Source organism: Sciurus carolinensis, chromosome 18, assembly GCF_902686445.1.
Source record: "Sciurus carolinensis chromosome 18, mSciCar1.2, whole genome shotgun sequence".
NCBI classification, from domain to species: Eukaryota; Metazoa; Chordata; class Mammalia; order Rodentia; family Sciuridae; genus Sciurus; species Sciurus carolinensis.
The window spans coordinates 27,529,633-27,546,255 of NC_062230.1; the positions used below are offsets into that span (position 1 = coordinate 27,529,633).

Sequence of the window (16,623 nt, forward strand, 5' to 3'; positions counted from 1 at the left end):
TCACAGAGGCAGGCATGCACACAGGAGAGAGCACAGGCAGGGGATAAGGGACATAAGTTAGATGTCTACCTATCTTGTATCCTGTCTTCACAAAATTGAGTTCCTGGTAGGTCTGTCTGCTGTGATAGTTTTACTTTTTGAATGAGACATCCTAACAGAATGTAATACTTAACCTCAAAGATAGGATTTCCACAAAGCCTGTTTTTTTCATGTTTCTTGCAAGAAACTGAATTCGCTCACCATGAGTTTGTTATAGAAAAATGCATTTGTCAGAAGTGTAAGAGCTGGGTTTAATCATCTAGGTTGAATTACTCACCACAGTGCCCATGTGTATAATTTGCCATTTTGACCTCATTAGCTTTTTTGGGGCAGGGGGTACCAGGGATTGAACCCAGGGGCACTTAATCTCTGAGCCACATCCCCAGCCCTTTTTTAATAATTTAGAGACAGGGTCTCCTGAAGTTGCTAAGTGCCTCACTAAGTTGCTGAGCTTGGCTTTGAACTCAAGATCCTCTTGCCTCAGCCTCCTGAGCTGCTGGGATTACAGGTATACAGGGCACCTGGCTTCATTAACTTCATTTTAACTCTATCACTTTGTAAGGGTTGATTGACTTGTCTTTCAGAGAGCAGCAAAAACCTTTGGTCTTGTTTTTTCCCTAGAGAACTGATGGACCAACACAAACTCCGACTCTAAAGTATAACACAAAGAATGTTTTTTTGTTGACAATAAATGTCAACAAAATACTATTTTCTAAAATAGTATTTTAATACTATTAAAATACTAATACTAATACTAATATTTTAATACTAATTAAAATACTATTTTCTAAATGCAGGGCTCTGTCCTAAGGACCTCCACATACATTATCTCATTTGGTTCTTGAGACAGTCCTGTGAGGTAGGTACATTATCTCCCTCTTATAGATGAAACTGAGCCATGTCCCCAACACCATCCTACCAGCAGCAAACTGTACTGTGAAGAACTGTTTGGCTTGGAGAAATGAATGTTCTGAAAAGACTACCATAATATTTGAGTGGGTAGAGTGATTCACTCCTTGGGTCATAGTACCAAAGGTCCTAAGGGTGGAAGTTAGAAGGAGAATATTCAGAATAAAACAGATTTTCCCCTAGAGCAATGTAATGCTGGAGAAGGACTTTAAGCCCTGGATGGCGGTTGAAAGAGATGGCCTTGAGGGCTGACTCTGGAGTCCCCTACCTTTTACTTCCTCTGTACTCTCCACTTCTTTCAAATCGTCCCTCTCCTTCATATACTTGCACATTCGGGTTGGCTTCCATTCAGTAAACATTTACTGACCTGCACTGTCCAATACAGTAGCCGCATGTAACTATTTGAATTTACTAAAATGAGAAATTCTGTCCCTCGAATTGTGCTAATCACATCTCAGATGCCGAATAACCACATGTGGCTAGTGGCTACTAGATTACTGAAAGTTCCACTGGACACTGTTTAAGTCAGTTAATATAGTGATGGTGGTCCCAGGATGAAAAACCCGAGTTCCTGCCCTTTAAGAACTTAAGAGCCAAGTGAAGGAAAAAAAAAAAAAAAAAAAACCCACCCCAAGTCCCCAAGCCCCCCACGTGGTTCACTGCTGACTCTCCTGCAGCTCTTGCTGCCATCGCGCAGTTTGCTAAGCACTTTCCGCGACCCTCAGGTTCCATTCTTCTCACATTGCTACCATCACGCCCTCTTACAGAAAGGTGGAAAGGTAAGGTTAAATAACTTGTCCACGGCAAGGGAAGAGTGCCGAAGGGCCACCAGGACCGGACGGCGCCCGACTCCGCCTGCTGGGTGGGCCTGGACCCCGCTCGCCGCTGCACGTGGCCCGACCACCCTCCCACTTCTGGGCCCGGGTCCCGCCTGAAGCCCGGGGGCGGGGTCTGCGCCGCCTTCTCCGCAGGGTCCCCGCGTCGGCCCGGCGGCTCTCCTCGTGCACGCAGCGGGCCTCGGGGGGCCTGGCCCGCTCTCCTCCGCCTCCCCTCGTCTTCGCTCCGGGCTGGGGCCGCGCGGCCTGGCGGCCTCGCCTCAGCTCCCGGAGCGTGGAAGCCGGGGCCCGGCGGGCCCGCGCCGCGGCGGCCCCGAGGCGGGCACGTCAGCCGCCTAGCGCACAGTGGGCGCCCAGCACGGCGGCCCCTCCCGCGCCCGCTCCCGCCCGCCGCGGCCAGTGCGGGCTGCCTACCCTCGCAGATCTGCTCCCACAGGGTTTTGCTCGACAGCTCGGCCACCTGCCCCGGCGAGACTGACAGCTCGGGGGGCGGGGACGACAAGGTGGGCACTGGTGTCCGGGTGGTGACCGACGACTCGGTCGAGCCGCTTGGCTCCACGCGCTGGACGCTGCGACTCGAAGCCTGTCGCGGCGCCAACGCCATGGCCGCGGTTTCCACGGCAACCGTTATCGCCGCGCGGCCGCGAACCGGAAGGAGCCGGAACTCGCGAGGACGGACCGGCGACTCGAAGTTGACTTCCGGGTCACGGTGGAGCGGGCCCTCACGTGGAGGCGGGGAGACTTGGCCTGCAGGTGGGTGCGAAGGGTGCGAGCAGGCGGGCGGCGCGGGGTCTGCGGTCGGGGCCGGAGGATTCGCGCGACGGGGAAGAGGCGGGGGGCAGGCGTCCTGCACCCGAGCCCGCCCGCAGCTGCCGTGTGCGCCGCCGCGGCCAGGAAGCGCTCCCGCCTGGAGCCGAGTCGGGACCCAGCGGGGGCGGTCGCTGCGTGCTCCTGCAGGAGCTTCGACTTCGCGGAGCTCCGGGGCGAGCGCTCGCAGCCGCGGGCCCTCTGGCGTCCCGCTAGTGAGTCCACGGTGGGAGTGGGGTGTTGGTGCCCGGGCTCTGAGGTCCTGGGGTCCGTGTTCGAATCCCTGTTTTGCCACTTGCTGATCTTAAGACAAGCGAACTAGGTCGCCCACGCCTGTGAGGTGAGAGAGAGACACCAGTCCTGGCGAGACTCCCGCGGAAGCTTAAGATAAAAGCGCTTTTGGAGAAAGCGTTTGCAGAAGATGCACCATAAGGTTTGTTTCTTCTTCCTGATTGTAAGAGTGGATACATGTGGGGTCGTAAGGCCGAAGAGGAGGATCCTGCAGGGCTCTGGATGAAGCGGATCCGGCTGATCTAACACTGGTGGCTTCTTTATTCTTACCAGCCCTCTTGACCACTCCGCCTTCTGGAGCCATTCTGGGCTTCCTTGGCTCCACCCACTTCAGGTTTGCCCCTCCTCCGCCCACCTGTTTAAATGTCGGTTTGTCTTCAGCTCCTGTCTCAGGCTCATTATGTTCCAGGCTTAATTACCACCCAGATGGTCCTGTTTGTGTCACCCGTGTCCAATGCAGTCACCCTGAGCCTCAGACCCTAATTTCCATGTGTCCGGCCAACATCTTCCCTTGGATATCTCAAGGCGTCTGTCCAAGTCAGCCAGTTTTCTCCAGTGCCAACGATCCTGCCACACTTCCTTTGTTTCAGAGATCCACAGCACTTCCTTAAGTTGCCAGGTTGGAAACCACTGTTCTTCAGAATCTGTCTTGGCAACTTGGTAGGACATTCATCCTGCTGTCCTTACTGCTGTCCCTGCTCTTATGTATTATTGTTGTTATGCCTCTTCCAAATCCACCTGTTTGATGGCTGATGTTGTCTTTAATCTGTATTTCTAGCATTCGTTGAGTATTTATTGAGCACCTGCTGTGTGCCAGGCACTGAGGTAGGCTCTGGGAATACACCAGAAAATGGGCTCAACAAAAATGAATGAGTGCTCCTGGAGAATATAATGAATGTACCTGAGTTGTCACTCAGGCCCTGTCTGGCTCTCTCAGGCAGCTAAGTGTGGGTTGAATCCAGTTCCAACCCTCTAACGCTAAACCCAAGAAGTGCTGCAGGTTGGAGAAGCTCCTATTTTTTCCCTTATCACCATCCAAACCTACAAGGAGATATTTTGTTTCTTGACTCTGAATGTCTCCTTGTCACCCAGCCCTGGTGCAGGAACAGCAGGACCTAGGCTGGTGCCTGGAGCCAGAGAAGTAGCCCAGGTGGGAGTTGAAGTGTTTTAAAAACCTCAGCCCCTTCTCACAGGGACTTGCCTTTGTCTAAGAAAAGCGAGGCATTCTAGGCTGCAGTGTGTCATTGCCAGTCATTAAATATTGGCAATCAATTTGAAATTAAAAACCAGTGAAACAGGCTTGAAGGCTGGATGTGGCCCCAACCTGAACAGCTCTCTATGCACGGGGAAACTGACCCCAGAGAAGCCAGGGGTCTATGGCAAGCATGTCAAGCCACCCTTTGGCCTTTTTGAGTTCCAACTGGGGCTCCTCCTCTCACTGTGCCACATGAATGGCAATTAGGAGGGTCCAAGTTACCAAGGGTGGAGGGGGGAATGTTCATTTCTAAGTTCAGAAATGAATTTGGTCTGTTTAGATGACCCAGAGAAGGGACTGTGTTTTTTTCCTCTAGTGGGAATCAGCAGAACTTCTTAGGATTTCTGTCTCCATCCAGTAAAAGGTATGTCCCTGCAGGCGGCTTTCTGTACCTTCCATGGCTGACCCAGGATGGGTTCTCTTAAGTATCTGTTGTACGAATGACTAGGTTTAAAAGTTTAAGGAAGTGAAAAAGGAATCGGCAATGTTCCAAGCACTTTGCACAGATAATCTGATTTATTTTCTCTAATTTCCATTTGATGAAGGAGAATCTGTGCCCCCTCCCATTTTTCCAGATGAGGAAACAGGCTCAGAGAGGTTAGGGGATTGATTCAAAGTTGACAGCAATTTAGATTTAAACCTAGTTCTGTCTAAATTAAAAACTTATGCTACTTCTAGCAGATTTCTCTTTGCTCCCAATGAATCCTGGCCATTTCCTTGTTTGTTGACATTTCTGAACACCATTCAGAGACATGTGGCTCTGTGAGGAACCTGGTATTGAACCCCAGTGGCTGGATGTGGTGATGTAACTTGTACTTTTTTTTTTTTTTTTTTTTAGGAATGATCACCAAGACCCATAAAATTGACCTGGGTCTTGGGCTCCCAGAGAAAAAGAAGAAAAAGAAAAAGAAGAAGAAGAAGGTGGTCAAAGAGCCAGAGACTCAATACTCGGTTTTAAACTATGACGATTATTTTGTCGATGATGCTTCTATTAGGGCTATATCCCCCGCTAAGAATGTGGGCCGAGCACAAGCTCACGAGATGCCTCTGGTGAAGAAAAAAAAGAAAAAGAAGGGCCATGGCATCCTTTTCGAGGAGAACCTGGATTCTGAGCCCATGTTGTGTGCCAGACGGACAGAGAAGTCACCCAGCCCCAAGAAGCAGGCCCTTGGTCACTCAGAGTCCTTCAGCAAGGAGAAGAAAAAGAAGAGGAAGTCCTCATCTCTCATTACATCCCATGGCTTGGTGGCAAAGACCTCTCCAGACACCAGAAATGGTGAGGAGGTAACCAGAGTTGGGAAGAAGCTCAAAAAACACAAGAAGGACAGAAAGTGCCAGGACACTGCAGCCCTCTCCAGCCAGGACCCGTGGCTCTATGAGGCTGGGGATGCTCCGTTCTCATGCTCCCTGGGGAAGGACAGCGAGGAGCAGGCTGCTTTGGGGCAAAAACGGAAGCAGGGGAGCCCCAGAGAACACAGCGTGAAGATGAAGAAGAAAAAGAAAATCCATCAGGAAGGAGACACCCTCCTAGGCCACTCCAAGCTCCCCAGGTCCAGAGAGAACAGCCCTAAGAAAGGAAGTAAGAAGAAGCCAGTCGCAGTTGACGTTCCAGAATACATTCCAATAGGAGATGGCCCTAAGTCCCCAGGGAAGAAGAAGACAAAGTCCAAGAAGACTGAGCAGCCAGTGGTTGGGGAGCTGACTCTGAAAAGAAAAAAAAAGAAGAGGAAAGAGAGTGGGACAGCAGAAGACACTTGGGAGGAGGTAGGTTTTTCCTCAGAAAAGGCTGCTGCATTGGGAGAGTAAGCATGCAGGTTGGGAGCGTGCGTATGTGTGTACCTGTGTGCACTTTTGCACATGTATGGGCACTTATGCTTTTAGCTGCCAGAACCCTGGAAGGAAGCCGGTGTTTATTGACACATAAAGTTTGAATGGGTATGAATTATTCAATTTCAGGTATGGCTGCATCCAGGGGCTCAGCCATTGTCACCAGTTATGTATGTGTCTCCTGCTAACAAAACAACCCAAGTTCTTATTGTCTGCAGATTTTGAATCAATTGGGATCAGTTTTTCACAGAAATTTCTTGCTTCCTGAACTCTTGCCACTTGCCATCCCAAACTTGGGAACCCGGTGGTTTGAGATCATATGTTGTCTGCAGTTATCTGAGCTCACTGCCTGAGCTGAGTGTATGCCATGTAGGGACCAAATGCATTTGAACAGCAGGAGGCTGGATATCTTTCTCAGTTCTGGGCTGTGTAGCTTTTCTTGGTTTTAGTCTTTTGGTCCCAGTGTTCTCTGCATTTCCTCCTCCCCAACCCCCACCTCCTGCAAGATGATCTCATTTACTCCAGACTTTCACCCTAATAGTTCAGCCACCTCCAAAGGAAGAAGGGTGCCCCTCTAAAGCAACTACTGGAACTGTCCTAGTGTTTCCGTGTGTTAACCCTTTCATCTTCCCATGTCTGGTGGGTTAGCTGCGCTCATCATCCCCATTTAATAGACAAGGAAACCAAGGCCCAAGGGAGTTAAAGACCTTGTCTAAGTGGAGCTGGGATTCAGGCAGACTGACTGACTTCTGATGTGGGTCTCTTCCCAGAAGCTGCCAGGGTATCATGTTCTGGAAGCCCTTGTCTTTGGACCTCAAGAAATGCCTGTCTTCCATGAGGACAAGCTCTGGCTGTTCCCCTGTGGCCCTCAAGTAGTAATGATGAGCATTACCTAGGGGAGGCCTGGCCTGGGGCGGGGGCCTGCTGGAGCTGGGCCCTCAGGGGCTCCCAGCTGTGAACCACACTGGGTTTCCCCAGGCAGGGTGGGAGGCAGGGCTGGCCTGCACGGGGCCTGCAGAAGGGAGTTATGGTGCTGCATTTCTCCCGCTCTGCCCTTGTCCATTGGGCTCGTTGTACTGTCATCTTTCTGTACGCAGAAACTTGGGGCGAGGAGGAACCCTACAGGCCTGGAGCCAGCCCCCGTCAGAGCCTAGAACCCCTCTCCCCAGGAGCCCAGTGAAAGGCGTTCCCTCTGCTTGGTGTCCCCTCTGCTTAGCGTCTCCCACAGAGGGAAGCTGCCTCCCAGAGTGGCAGCCGTGCGCCTGCCTCCCGGGCGCCATCAGGGCGATGTGGGTGGAGTCAGCCTTGGGTCCGCACATGCGCACTGGGCACCAGGCAAGCTTGCAGTTGAGGCTGAAGGAGGGGCGCTGGGCCAGCCCCAGGTCTCCTGCTAGTGGTCTTGGGGGCCTGCTGGGAATGCAGCAGAGGCCAGGGGCCCGGTCCCTGGAGGCCTTAGGAGTCCAGACTGGTGTGAACCAGACGGGAGCCACTGGGATTGGGGGAGGACTTTCCCGAAACCACTGAGATTGAAAATCGCACCCAGTTGCAGTGGACCTGGGGCGGGCGGGGAGCAGGTAGGAGGGAGGGCGGCCCCAGGGCGCAGGTGGCAGCAGAGGAGAGAACTGGGTACCTGCAGCAGCGAGTTTGCTGGCATGCCCAGCTCCTGCGGTCCTGCTGTCAGCTGGGTCCGCGCCTCCTCTCCTCTTGCTGATTTGGTGTCGCTGAGGGAGGGCAGGTGACGTGTAGTAGGGAAGGTTACACACCCAGCCAGCATCAGATGGAGTCAGCCTGACCCTGAGCCTTGGGTGACTTGGTGGTCGTCACTTTACCTTTCTGAGCCCCAGTTTCATCTGTCAGAGAGCTTAATGCCCACCGTTTGGGGGGAGAATTTTGGCTGAGAGGAGGGACAGAGCTATTGGCTTGAAGTGCTTTCGGGTGGCAGGGGCTGGGGTGGCGCCATGGTCTGGGATCTCTGTGGCCTCACCCAGCTGGCTGCTGGGCAGACCGTTCACCATGCACTGACCTGCACACCTCTGCTCTCACAGGAGGCCGACGCCGACACAGACCTGGAGGTGGTGCTGGAGAAGAAGGGCAACATGGACGAGGCGCACATAGACCAGGTACCTTCTGCCACCTGCCAGCGCACGAGCCACAGCACCCTCTTCTCAGGCACCAGGGTCTCCAAAGGCCACTTGGCCAGCCTCTATGGCATGCTGCTCCCCGCCTCGTGCCAGGGGGTCCCTAAGCTGTGGAGGCTGAGAGGCCGGCCTGGTCCTCCCTGCCGCTGGGGCTGGACAGTGAGCTCAGCCAGGCCCTCGGGTTGCCACCTCCTGGCTGGTTCAGCGGAGGAGTCTCATTGGGGTCCCCTGTGGGTATGTCCTGTGGCCTAGACTGGGTGGAATTGGAGTGTTTCATGATCCTGGACCCCAAAGCCTGGCAGGCAGGGGGTGACTGCAGAGGCCTGGCCTTGGACATGCCTCACGAGGGGACCTGGGAAGCCACCAGCTCCCTGACCCTCACTTCCCCCTTTCCGTGTGGGGATCACGACAGCACAGGCTTCGTGGGTGCCTGTGGAGACCATGTGGGTGGTGTTGGGAAGGCCACTGCAGGGTCCCCATCCCAGCTTCCTGCACTGCCTCTGTGTCTGAAGAGTGGGTTGAGCTGCCCTGTCCCGTGGCCTTCGACCCAGGAAGAAGTCGAGGGAGCATTTAAAAAGGAGTCCCAGAGGTGTGAGAATCAGAGCTGGCCTGGGCGTCGGGCTCCCCCGGAGCCGTGGCCTGGCGAGGCGGAGAGGAGAGTGGGTGGCTCCAGCCCCTGTGGGCCCAAGGCCAGCGCCACTGGAGCCACCCAGACGGGCTGGCCACCATACAGCCGCTCTGGCAGATCGTGGACCTCAGCAGCTTCGTGCTATAGCCTTTTGCTCTGTGTTCATCGCGCCTGCCGAAGGTCACTGCTAAGGAAGTTCCTAGCCATTTGGCGCGCCCCGGTGTGCCTGGCCCTTCCCTCTAGTTCATTCCGTTTAGACCTGGGAAGAGAACAGGTTTAGGGGAATGACCTGACATCTTCCCTCCTGCTGACAGCTTTTCTTGTACCCTTCCAGATTCTCCCCTCGTAACTAGATGTGCGATTTTAAAAAAATATGGACTCGTGCCCCGTACACATGCTATGCCTTTAATTTTCCGCCTGGCTGGAACGGCTTTCTGGTTTGGTGAAGGCAGTCCGTGACCGTCCTTCCACGTCTGCAGCAGGCGTTCACGGGCAGGACCCACCTCCGTTTCCTCTCGTCCCGACAGCTGGCAGTGTGCCTCTTGTTTTAAATGATAGGAAGTCACCTCATTTCACAGCCTTTGGTAGTTCAGAAGGGAGGAGGGGCCACAAATTGGGGGACCAAATATTAAACTTGAACCTTTAAAGAAAGAACGAGGCCCTGGAAGCTTCTATACTGAACAGCAGGTCCTTGGTGCTCCAGGGGAGGCCCTAAGCCATCCTACATCCTACCACACGTGTGTAAGAGGCACCTACTGTGTGTCCAGGGCTCCGCCACCTAGATGCTTCTCCCATTTACCCTCTAAGGTAGCTGGGATTTCCATCTGTTGTAAATTGACCAGTGTTCAGAAGGTAGGTGACCTACCCAAGCCACGGCTGGCTGGTGCACTGCGGGATTCAGGCTAGCCCCTGCCTCATCCACACAGCTGGCTCTGTCTAGCCATGGTGCCATCACCATGGAAGCCACCGCTGTTATCTTCTGCACAAGACGACAGGGCTTGGCATTGCATTAGGGAAGTTCCCACCCAGAGTGGCTGTTATAAACTAAATAATGGTGAAGGTGGGTGAGCATCTGTCTGTGGGGAAGTCCATTCTCAGGAAACCTTCCGGGCAGGTAGGTGAGGCTGTGCATCACGGGCCTGGGGCTGCAGAACCTTCCCACTGTCTCTAGAGTGAAGCTTACTGCCTTCCGCACCCGCCACTGCCCCGGATTCGTCTGTCCTGAGTTTTAAGGTAAAAAAAAAAAAAAAAAACCCTCTTATTTCCCTCCTCCTTGCTCAGGTGAGGCGAAAGGCCTTGCAAGAAGAGATCGACCGTGAGTCGGGCAAGACGGAAGCTTCTGAAGCCAGGAAGTGGACGGTAAGTCTGAGTGCTCCACGTCCAGACTCCAGCCCTTGCTCAGCCTAGGGTGTGGAGTGGGGAGACCGCACGCCCAGGCCACCCCCAGGCTCCCTCCAGAGCTGTCCTGAGCCACTTTCCTTCCTTCTGAAAGGGCACTTGCCTCCCTCCTGGGGGCTGGCCCTGTGAAATAATCTGTGTCCTGCTCTGGGCAAGCAGGTGACCTGGATCGCGGAGAACTCTGTAAGCTGTGGCGGTGGGTGGTGCCCCGGGGGCTGCTAGCAGCTGGGCAGGAGGCAGAGGGGAGAGTGGGACTGCCAGTGAGATCCAGGTTGGATGGGAACTTTCCAGAGCTGCCTGAGAAGCTAGGACAGACGGAAGGACACTGCAGGCTGCTGAGGCTGGCGGGGCCCTCCTCACTACCCTTGTCACTCAGCTGAATCACTTCACCCCATTACCAAGCCCTTCCGTGTGCCAGGTGTTGGCAGAGCAGCCAGGGCGCACGACCCTTCACCGTGCTCACGGGCTGGTGGGGATGAGGTGTGGCAGGGAACAGGAAGAAGCGTCGTGCTAGATGGTGAGCGAGCCGTTGGGGCTGGCCCTGCACTAGAGGGGGCAAGTGTGGGGTGGTGGCCTGGGGAGGCAACACTTGGCTGGAGACCCTAGCCAGCCGTGTGGAGGCACCAGCCCCGAGAAGACAACCGTGAGCCAGAACACAGGGCGAGTTTGCCCTGACTGAACCGGGGGGACAAGAAACAGGCCTCATCCTGGGGCTGGGGTCTGCTGGCTGTGGGCCGCAGGGCAGGCCAGCCCAGGAGCCCTGGCCATCAGTCTCCTGGCTGAGCTCTCAGACCCCGTTAGGAGCCGCCACGCGGCCCACTCTAGAAATTGTAGGCGAGGCAGGCAGCACTCCTCCCTACATCTGGGCCACCACGTAGCGGGGAGAACTGCCACCACTCACTCAGGGCAGCTGTAAAGGCAGCTCGTTCTCATTGTTCTCCCAGAGCCGACCTGGAAGTGGAAAGTTCCAGGGCAGCGGGGTCGGCGTTCAGACGGGGCGAGGACAGTGTGCCAAGGATCGCGCGCTGCACTCTGGTGTCAGCTGACGGGTTTCACTGAAGCCCTGAAGGAGGGTAGAGTAGACGTCCTGTCGATAAGGACACGGAGACCCAGTAGGGGACTGGACCAGGGGGCTTCAGCCCCAGGCCACCTGGTTTCAAAGTGATAGTGTCCTTGAGGAGCTAGGTTCCCGTTTCTCCTGAGAGGTTCTTGAGGGGGTGCTTGCATTTTTGTGCACACAAGATTTGTGCATGGGTGGTAGGTGGTGTGGGGACCCCTGGTGCTGGGCTGGCTCAGCCTCCGACTGGCCGGGTGACTCTTCACCTCCTGGGCCCCACTCCTCGCTGCTGTGAAGCCCAGGGCGCAAGAAGAAAAGCGCCTCAGATCCCAGCTGCCCGCCGCCTCCCCGAGCAGTCGGCTGGTGGAGATCGGCCCAGGCGCCCCGCGCAGTGGGCAAGGCAGAGGCGCTGCCATGGTGCACGCTCTAACCCCAGCAGCTCGGGATGCGGAGGCAGGGTGGCGGGTTTGAGGCCAGCCTGGACGACTTAAGTGACACCCTGTCTCCAAAGAAAAATGCGGCAAAAGGGCTGGGGGTGCAGCTCGGTGACCAAGCAGCCACGCTCACTCCCTAGTGCTCCAAGCTGCCACCAGAAAACCCCACGGTGAAACGAGTGGTGTCCTGAAGGGAGGGGAGCCACGCTGGGCCGTGCCCGTGCCGTGCCCATGCCGTGCCCGTGCCGTGCCCACGCTGGGAGCAGCAGAGCTGGCGCAGGGCCTGCTGCCAGGCTCCATCCCCGTCAGTACAGGTGACCCACACATTCCCGCGTGTCCTCGTCGGGGTTGGTAACAGCAGCCTGCCGATGGGCACTCCGCCTGGCACCTTGACCAGCTGAGTCGCCCTGGTGGGTGGGGTGCGGGAGAGTGACGACCTTTCTCCTCCTCGCGCAGGGAACCCGGTTCGGCCAGTGGGACACTGCTGGTTTTGAAAACGAGCAACAGAAACTGAAATTCCTCAAACTCATGGGTGGCTTTAAGAACCTCTCCCCTTCGTTCAGCCGCCCGCCCAGCATGATCGGAAGGCCCAACATGGCCTTGAGCAAGAAGGCTGCGGACGCCTTGCAGCAGAACCTGCAGCAGGACTACGACAGGGCCATGAGCTGGAAGTACAGCCGGGGGGCCGGCCTCGGCTTCGCCCCGACCCCAAGCAAAGTCTTCTACATCGACAGGAACGCTTCCAAGTCTGTCAGGTTGGAAGATTAAACTCTCGTGTCCTGTCCCCAAACAGCCCAGTTGCTTTCTTATTTACTGTTGCAGATGCAAGCCACCTGACAGTTGTCTTGACTCTCACACCTGTGAAGACGAGGACAGCTCTTGCGATGGGCTTGGACGGACGGGTGGGACAGCGCGTGTTGGCAGCCAAGAGAACGCCTGTCCGTCAAAGCTTCTGTCCCTGGTTGCATTAGTGATAGTGATAGTGGCTCACAGTTGAGGGTTTGGCATGTGCCCAGCACATACTGTCCCCACACTGATATAATCGTGACCCATGAAGTGGGTGCTGTCGTCCCTCCTATAGGTGAGGCAACTGAGGTTCAGGGATCAGGTAATACAACTGTCTGGGGTCACCCACCAGTAGGTGCCACCTATACTTGTGTACCCCAAGCCCTAAGTCACTACTTGTTACTCTGAATGTCCCATCCAGGGACTTTTAACCCAGAATACTGAGAATCGAAGAAACTCGTTCTGGGACATTAAATCTCACACAGGAAGTGGAATTCATGATAAACCACAGCAAGCTTATCTCCTTTCCTGTCAGAGTAGCTACAAGCCAAGAGGCCTCTGAGGTGCCTCCAGGCAGATGTGGCTATGCTGTTGGGAAATCACCCCGCGGCTGTCCTCTTAGCTAAGTGCTGAGTGTGGAGTCCCTGTTCTGTGCGTCCACTGGATTCTGAACAGGGCACCTGAGAGCACGTTAGTCGTGCGAGGCATCCGATGGCACATCCCCAGGGATATCTCACGACTTCCCTGGGTCACAAGGAGAGATCCCAGGTGCCTTCTGTGGAGGCCGCCTAAGGCCACGGAAGTGGCATCAGCTGTGGCATGGCTTCCAGTTTGGACTATAAAGAGAGCCCCCGGTACCAGGACCTGTGTGACACATGCCAGTCACACAGCAGATCTCAAATCTGACCTGGCTTTCTCCTTTGATCTCAACAGTTGAGCTGTTTTGTTAGGAAGGAGTTAAGTGGGTGATGCCTGCCTTTCCTGTCTTCCAAGGTGTTTCAGGCAGCGCTCGATTCCAGACTGCAGCGCTTTCTAGCTTGCGGGTGCAAGTGTGGTGCAGCGCAGTCACAGGGCGCTGGGGCGCACTGTCACCTCGACAGCTGAGGCGGCCGAGGCCCTAAGCAGTGCAGCCAGACTGAAAGTGAAGAGGCTGGGGGTGTGGCTCGGTGGTCCAGTGCGCCTGACCGCCATTCTCAGGTTCCCCGCGTCCCCCACAGGAGGACTGCTTTTCCCAAACACAAAAAGCACATTCCAGAAAAGAAAGTTCCTCACATCCCCTTGTCACTCACTACAGGCCCGCCTGGGCCTGCCTGGGGCTCACCGTGAAGCCGAAAGCCACTTCACTGTGCAAGGAAACACTGAGGCGCTTGCTGCCCGGAGGACAAGATTTGATTTTAATGCTCTGACGGTTCCCTCCTCTTCACCACCAGAATAACCTGGGAGAGGCCAAAGCTTAAGCCAGCCTGTGTGTAAATGAAAAGAAAGTTAAAAAAAAAAAAAAAAAAAAAAAAAAAGCCTCAATTCCAGGAGGGTTCCAGGCAGCAAAGATGCTCTTTGGGAGTTGGTGTGACCAGGGCAGGAGACTAGCCCTGGAGGAGCAGGGTCAGGTCCTCGTCTGCAGGGGGAGCCGCAGGACCAGCTCAGCCAGATGGGTCATGTCGGGTTGTTTGCTTCGCCTCCTGATGTATTCTAGAGTTTTCACCTAAGAAGAAAAAGATCCGCCTCATTTTCGGTTCATGACTTACCTGGCAGCCCAGTTCGCCGCGCGTCTGTCTGTGAGCTTACGCTTCTTAGCAGAGAACAGGGAGACAAGTGACGAGGGGGGAATTGGAGTCTTTAAAGTAAAATTTCTTCACTGTAACTTGCCCTTAAAATCAGATTTGTGTGAGACCAGGAATGAATAAAGTTTTTAATGTGTGGTTTTTATAAGGAGGACAAAAACCACCCATATTAAAGAAACCTGTTTTTGATTTGAAGTCGGCACACCGGCAGGTCATGCTTTTCAGCCCTCGGACGTGACCCAGCAGGAGTCTCGGGCCTGGTGCCTTTAACTTTTTTTTTTTGGTGCTGAAACCTGGGGACACAGTGCCTTTCTGAAAGGGGAGACGGGCCTCCAGTGCTCACCATGGTCCTGGTGTCTGCGCAGCCGTGCCTCTGTGCCAGGTGCCACAGGTTGACGGACAGCTGGTTGAGCTTGCTGTTGCGCAGGTCCCCGTGGGCCACGATGCTGTTGAAGAAAGACAGGCCCAGCACGCTCTGGCGCTTCAGGGCCTGGAAAACGGGAGGGGGTTACGGGTTGCGCGAGGGCTCGGGACGGGTCCAGCAGAGACCCTGTGCTGGCAGCGACTCTGCCCCCGCGCCAGCTCACCCTTGCCAGAGACTGCAGTGGGCATCGTGGCCAGCAGCGGAGCCGACCTGAAGGGTCTCATGGAGCCTGGGTCATGCCCGAGTACCCCAGCCCACATGGGAGAGGCGGCGACACCTTGGCAAGGAGAAGCCACCTGCGTGGGTCCTGCCCCAAGAGGACCAAGCTGTGCAGATTGTCAGGTCAGCTGAGGGCTCTCCAAGACCCTTCTAGCGACATTTTAGTAACGTGCGGGGAGCTTAAGAAACAAGCAGACGAGGTGTCTCACTGGCCATCTGTTATGACTTCTCAATCAGCTTTTTACCCAAAGCTCAATTCTCGGCTGTAACCAGCCTGTGGAAGGTGGGATCTCTGGAGACGGGGAGGGTGGGCCTCCGATGCCCACACGGGCGTGTCACAGGACCACCAGACCAAGGCCTTGTCCCCTGCACTCTCCAGAGGCTGTAAATAGAAGAGAGCTGCTTTTCCTTCTTTTCCTGTGAGAATTGTCACTTCCAGGAAGTGGTGAGGGCCTGGCATCCTTCCCAGCTCTGCCACACCCAAATACAACTTAAGGCTCCTGGTAAAAACGGGCAGCTCCTTCATGTGTCCACGGGGCAGTTCTGGAAGCAGTGCCAGCAATAGCGTCAGCACTGGGGTTTCCAACAGTGGAGCCCCTGCTGCCCTGGGGTCGTCACCGGAGGGCTCCAATAGTCGTCCCTACTGAACTTCACGTGGCAGTGATTAAAGAAAAAAAAATGACGTGTTCGATTTCAGCTTGGTCTACCCATATTTTTCTAATAAATGTGCACATATAGACATTTTCCATGTCTTGATTTTTGTCCAGATGAGATATTCTGCAGGAACATTCCAGTTTTGCTATTCTTTCAGAATTGTTTGCGAGTCCTTGCCATCAGCTCCCTCCCCCTCCCTCAAGAAAGACAAATGTTAAATAAAAATAGTTACAAATATATGGTTTGGGGTCTTATTTTTTCTGAGCTGGGGGCGGGTTTCGGGGCCACAGTTGTTTCTCCTGATTAAACCCAGCCCACTTCCTGACTGTGAAGAAATATTTTCAAACTACATGGCAGAATTTTTCATGGGTGGAACTCATCAAAACACATGTTGCTGCCCTCAGGGGTCCTTGGTTTTAAGAAATCAGAAAGATGAGCTGAGCATTTCATGGTGCTGGGGAGGAGGGACCTAAGTTCAGCATAAACTGTAAGTAAAGGCCTTCCCTTTCTCCTGTAGGGCTCAGGGCTCCCTTCCGAGTGCCACCTGCAGAGAGGAGCCTAGGTGTCCCAGTCGCCTCTACTCTGTTTTCCAGGTGGGGCGCCAACACTGGTCCTGCGTAGACAGCCGGGACCCCCCTGGCGTGAACTTGCCTGGAGTTCTGGGCTCTGCAGCCCAGAGCCCTTCGGGTCAGCAGGGGACCCTTCTGCCTCCCTCCCTCCCTCCCTGGAGATGGTACTCAAGGTGCCCTGAGGCGTTAGAGCCCCCAGGGGAATTTTTCTGAGTTTTTCCGTTCCTTTTGGACTGCTAACAAGCTGGCCCCTCGGGCCATGCCCCTGAACTTGGCAGGGCACGTGGGGAATAAAGCACAGAAAAAAATACCCCCTTCTCTCCAGCTCCTGCTCGAATGCTCTGGAGAGAATGGAAACCCAAGATGTCTTGCCAGGTCCACAGGCCATGCACCCGCCCCAGATGGAGAAGAGGAAGAAACTGCCTCTGCCCTGAACAGGCTTCCTTGTCATGGTCCCCATCAGCAGAACAGGCGTTCACAGCATCTTTGTGCTGACGTGCATCACGCGTGGTCTAGAGGGACGTAAAGTGCACAGGAGGATGTGCGCAGGGCATGTGCAAACGCTGTGCCT

General features: G+C 54.8%; 3 protein-coding genes across 8 annotated transcripts in view; 1 reads left to right on the forward strand and 2 right to left on the reverse strand.

Moving 5' to 3' along the window:
• Iqck (IQ motif containing K) overlaps window positions 1–3,091 on the reverse strand; it is a 117,696-nt gene extending 114,605 nt beyond the window's left edge. Inside the window, exon 1 of one of the 2 annotated variants that reach the window (XM_047533134.1) lies at window positions 2,199–2,808. In XM_047533134.1, the coding sequence (XP_047389090.1) occupies window positions 2,199–2,388 (190 nt within the window). In that variant the 5' untranslated portion in view covers window positions 2,389–2,808. Of the gene's footprint in view, window positions 1–2,198 lie in introns of both variants that reach the window. The other variant, XM_047533133.1, reaches the window with a different exon arrangement.
• Knop1 (lysine rich nucleolar protein 1) lies at window positions 1,767–15,739 on the forward strand. Of its 4 annotated transcripts, none has more exons than XM_047533127.1 (5): window positions 1,767–2,537; window positions 4,976–5,901; window positions 8,010–8,084; window positions 10,012–10,089; window positions 12,076–15,739. In XM_047533127.1, the coding sequence occupies exons 1-5, from the start codon at window positions 2,387–2,389 to the stop codon at window positions 12,385–12,387; spliced, it is 1,542 nt and encodes a 513-aa protein (XP_047389083.1). In that variant the 5' UTR covers window positions 1,767–2,386; the 3' UTR covers window positions 12,388–15,739. The 4 variants fall into 4 exon arrangements, with proteins under 4 accessions (XP_047389083.1, XP_047389086.1, XP_047389085.1 ...); XM_047533130.1 differs by lacking the exon at window positions 1,767–2,537 and adding an exon at window positions 2,546–2,806; XM_047533129.1 differs by lacking the exon at window positions 1,767–2,537 and adding an exon at window positions 2,847–3,024.
• Vps35l (VPS35 endosomal protein sorting factor like) overlaps window positions 13,880–16,623 on the reverse strand; it is a 99,421-nt gene continuing 96,677 nt past the window's right edge. The window contains exons 30-31 of one of the 2 annotated variants that reach the window (XM_047533125.1): window positions 14,530–14,676; window positions 13,880–14,107 (exon numbers count right to left, since the gene is read on the reverse strand). In XM_047533125.1, the coding sequence (XP_047389081.1) occupies window positions 14,009–14,107; window positions 14,530–14,676 (246 nt within the window). In that variant the 3' untranslated portion in view covers window positions 13,880–14,008. The remainder of the gene's footprint in view (window positions 14,108–14,529; window positions 14,677–16,623) is intronic. The other variant, XM_047533126.1, reaches the window with a different exon arrangement.